The sequence below is a fragment of the Sinocyclocheilus anshuiensis genome, unplaced genomic scaffold (genome assembly GCF_001515605.1).
Source record: "Sinocyclocheilus anshuiensis isolate Anshui unplaced genomic scaffold, SAMN03320099.WGS_v1.1 scaffold204, whole genome shotgun sequence".
Lineage (NCBI taxonomy): Eukaryota > Metazoa > Chordata > Actinopteri > Cypriniformes > Cyprinidae > Sinocyclocheilus > Sinocyclocheilus anshuiensis.
In genome coordinates this window covers 986,903-990,674 of record NW_015557064.1, presented here as the reverse complement: position 1 = coordinate 990,674, position 3,772 = coordinate 986,903, and the positions used below count along the sequence as shown (strand labels likewise).

General features: G+C 42.1%; 1 protein-coding gene across 5 annotated transcripts in view; it reads right to left on the bottom strand.

The window, feature by feature from the left end:
- Nucleotides 1-553: 553 nt before the first annotated feature.
- The window catches only part of LOC107676574 (SERTA domain-containing protein 2-like), a 43,937-nt gene continuing 40,718 nt past the window's right edge, over nucleotides 554-3,772 (bottom strand). For 3 of the 5 annotated variants that reach the window (XM_016471144.1, XM_016471145.1, XM_016471143.1), the window contains exon 2: nucleotides 554-2,207. In XM_016471144.1, the coding sequence (XP_016326630.1) occupies nucleotides 1,085-2,203 (1,119 nt within the window). In that variant the 5' untranslated portion in view covers nucleotides 2,204-2,207 and the 3' untranslated portion in view covers nucleotides 554-1,084. Of the gene's footprint in view, nucleotides 2,211-3,772 lie in introns of all 5 variants that reach the window. The other 2 variants (XM_016471146.1, XM_016471142.1) reach the window with 1 other exon arrangement.

Genomic DNA, 3,772 nt, shown 5'->3' with positions numbered 1-3,772 from the left:
ATGTGCATCAGAACAAATGTTCACTTATTGCCAGCTGAGATGTAAACACATGGAATCTGAGCCATTATGGCAGATCACAAGAAATTTGTTTGGTTGACTGTAAATATCTGACCACTACACACATCCATGTACAAAATAATGCAGTAAAGCATATTCCATAAATGTATATGTTTTCCTGAATGAAGCTTAAAGGGGTAGTTCACCCGAAATTAAAATCCTATCATCATTTGCTCACCATGTTGTTCCAAACCTGTATGACTTCATTTCTTCTGTGAAACATAAAAAGCTATTTTAAAGAAAGGTAAACAGGGTGCAAAACAACATTGGACCCCATTGACTTTCATTATGGACAAAAAATGTAACATTTTTTAAATATCTTATGTTCTACAGAAGAAAGAAACTTATACAGGTCTGCAAGGACATGAGGGTGAGTAAATGGTGGACTATCCCTTTAATGAATGTAAAAAAAAAAAAAAAAAAAAAAAAAAAAAGAATAAATTACATTTTAACAGACTACTTTAAATGTTACTAAAAAGTGATAAAACAGCTCTGAATAGAAAAAAAAACCCAAAAACATAAAATAACCAAGTTGCTCTCTTAAAATAATTGTGCTTTGTGAAAATGAGAGAAAAATATGAATATAGACTGCCGTTGCACATTCTTGCACCGGTATGCTGAGAAGGGGAAAGAGAGATGCTACTCCTCTGATAATCCATCTTGTTCGATTAGAAATGATGATGAGAAAAATGAGACAAGACAAACAAACAAACAGGAATTTACCAAGTGGTCATAAATGATGAAGGCACTCAGATCTGCCAGAAGCCAAAGTGTGTTCCATAAGATTTCTTCATGTTCTTTTTTGGAAAAGGCAAGCACAGTGCATGCACAGTGTTGAGAAGCAGTACTGGGCAACATCACCATTAAAAGGGACAATTTCTCTTGTTTTTAAAACCAAAACCAACACAAAACTGTACAAAAAAACCCCAAACACTCACAAAGTGATTCTTCAGTTTCTTTCTCAGTTCATATTTAAAAACTCTTTAATTGGTTTTGCATTTCTTCCCCAGTTTTCTTCCAAACCTGGTCATGATCCCACAAGCACCTCCATAATATGGTCCAGTTCGGTGAGGTCCAATTTGAAAGGCTGATTTGAGCCAACAGCAGGAGCGGCAGCGCTGTAGGGCGAAAGAGTCTTGAGGAGCTCGTCCGCTGTCACCATGGGCGCCAGTTTCGTGGGGGCCGCCGCACCCGAGGACGAGGTGCAGGGGTCAAAGTCGTACATGGAGGTGTCAATGTCTGCAAAGAGGATGTCGTCCAGGGCCAGGTCTGTCAGAAAGCCCGAGGACGAGGCAGAGGGTGAGGTGCTCATGTCCAGGCTGTTAGGAGGGAGAGTCTCTGGTGCGTTAGGGACCGCAGAGCGTTCTTCAGGCAGCGGGACCAGCCCTTCAAGCTTTGGGCTGCAGGGCTTACTGCAGTCTTTGGAGTCCAAGGCCCCTGAGTTTAAGCTGGGGGGACACAACGGCATTTGGAGGGACACTGTAAGGGACGAAGGGGAGGTAGCACCAGGCGCTGATGTAGTTGTAGGTAAGGGTGAAGGACAGAGCTCCTCAATCTCATCCAGGGCAGAAGAGAAGCTGTCTCTGGCCACAGATGAAGGGAGTCTGGGAAGAGTTGGCGGAAGAGGAGGAGCGAGTGGAGAGGGTGATGTGCAAAGCGTGACACTGTCCTCCTCTAAAAGTGAAGCTGGGGTGAGACAGGCCTCCAAAGGCGCTGGGTTTGACAGCCCTGACGAAGGCGATGTAAGGACCGGAGAGGAGAGTGCCAGCGACTGAGACAGCGGCGGAGCTACCATGGACAACACACTGAAAGCAGGCTGCACCTCGCGGAAACCTTCATCCACGGGGTCGTCGGGTGGAGGGGAAGGGGGGAAGAAGAGCGGCCGCAGGTTGCCCTCCTGCTTCAGTTCGTCCTGGATGCGCCTCAACATGTTGTTGATGAGTACGCGCTTTTCCAAGCTGGGCTCGGTGAGGGCCCGGTGGTTGTACAGCTTCATCAGAGACATGTTGAAGATGGTCTGCCTCTGCAGGGTGTAGGAGACCTTCGAGAGCCCGTCGGCCATCGCTCCGGACCCTGCCGCCAGCGCTTTGCCTTCCAGCCCCTCTTCATCCTCATCTAGTTTCCGCTTTGCCCCTTTACCCAACATATATCTGCTTGGGAAGTAAAGAGAGACAGAGAGCGTGTTAGCCACACAGCCACTTCTTACTAATTGCTGTTTATCTCTCTTGATAACACTTGTTCCATATAAATCTCATGATCTACAGAAAAATAACTAATGGTAAAAATATCAAATATACACATTTCTAGAAACTGAGATGTTAAAGGTCTAAGTGTGTAATTCTTTCTATGGTAAAACACTTCCTCCATGGCAGCTGAACATGCAGAGACAACAAGTTAGACAATTTTAGGGTATGTGCCCTTCAAGTGAAGTTCTAAATATCATAATTATGAGTTCTGAACACGATGAATGAAGTTGTATTTACAAGTGGGAAACTAGGAATTCTACATGAGTTGCTGAACTGTGACATTGGAATGGGAATATTCATTTGAAACATTGTAAATCAGTGCTTCTGCCATATAGACAACAAAATAAAATAGTAAATTAATATTTTTCATAATTTCAAATTCAGATGGGTTTATTGTTCACAATATAATTCTTTTGTTTTGTTTAGGCCTCTTTCATGTTATGTCTCCTACTTGAATGCGGGACATGTAACAAATGCCTGACTCGGAGGTACAAGTTTCACAGGTGAATTTGATGAAATCATTAAATCTGCTGGAAAGTATAAAAGCTGTGACACTATCGAAACGTTGCTCTGTTTGTTTGAGAATTCTGACCAGTCCAACATAGCAGCACTGTCTCAACCAATGAGGTGAGTTCGGGGGCGGGGCTAGTGGTTTACCTGACTAATGGCAGTTAGGGGTGTGTTTGGGGAACCTGTTTGATTATTTCTGTTATTCTGCTGGATGTCGCTAGTTCACAGAAACTGCACATTAAAATAGTTTTTTAGGCTTTTCCGCCTTTATTTGAAATCATAGCGAAGAAGGTGACAGGAAAGTACAGAAAGTGCAAGGGGAAACAGGACCGGATCATCACTCAGGCTTGGCTCTACATTTTGATGATTCACAAAAACACCAATTTTATGTTTATAAGAGATAATTAAATAAGTCTTGTAATAGTGTTTATAAAAGGCCATTTTCATAAAAACATGTTTGAAACTATATAACCAATAGATGAATAACAAATACAAACCAAACAGGCACAACAGTTGGTATGACCCAGCTGACCAAACAGACTTGGTTAAAAAATACAAGAAATTGTTTCGATACACAGATTTGTGGCTTGAAGCTTGGTTGCTATGACATTGGCCTGCAAGCTGTTGTCATATTAGCATTCGGTGCCGCCGCTGGGGTGAGAGTAGTGTTGCTTTCGTCAACGAAAATTACGACTAAATATCGTCGTCAACGAACCTTTATTACGTGACGAAAACGAGACGAGACGAAAATGCTGGTCATGTGACGATAACTATAATTAAATGTATAATGCAATATCGTTGACGAATAAAAACGAGACTAAATGTGGTTTACAAAATAAAAACTATGCTAAAATGTCTCTTCATTTTCGTTGACCAAAACGAGACGAAACGAAATGTTATAATGTTATTTCGTGTCGTTATTATTATTATTTAGCAGTATTTCTGCCTCCTGTGTCTCG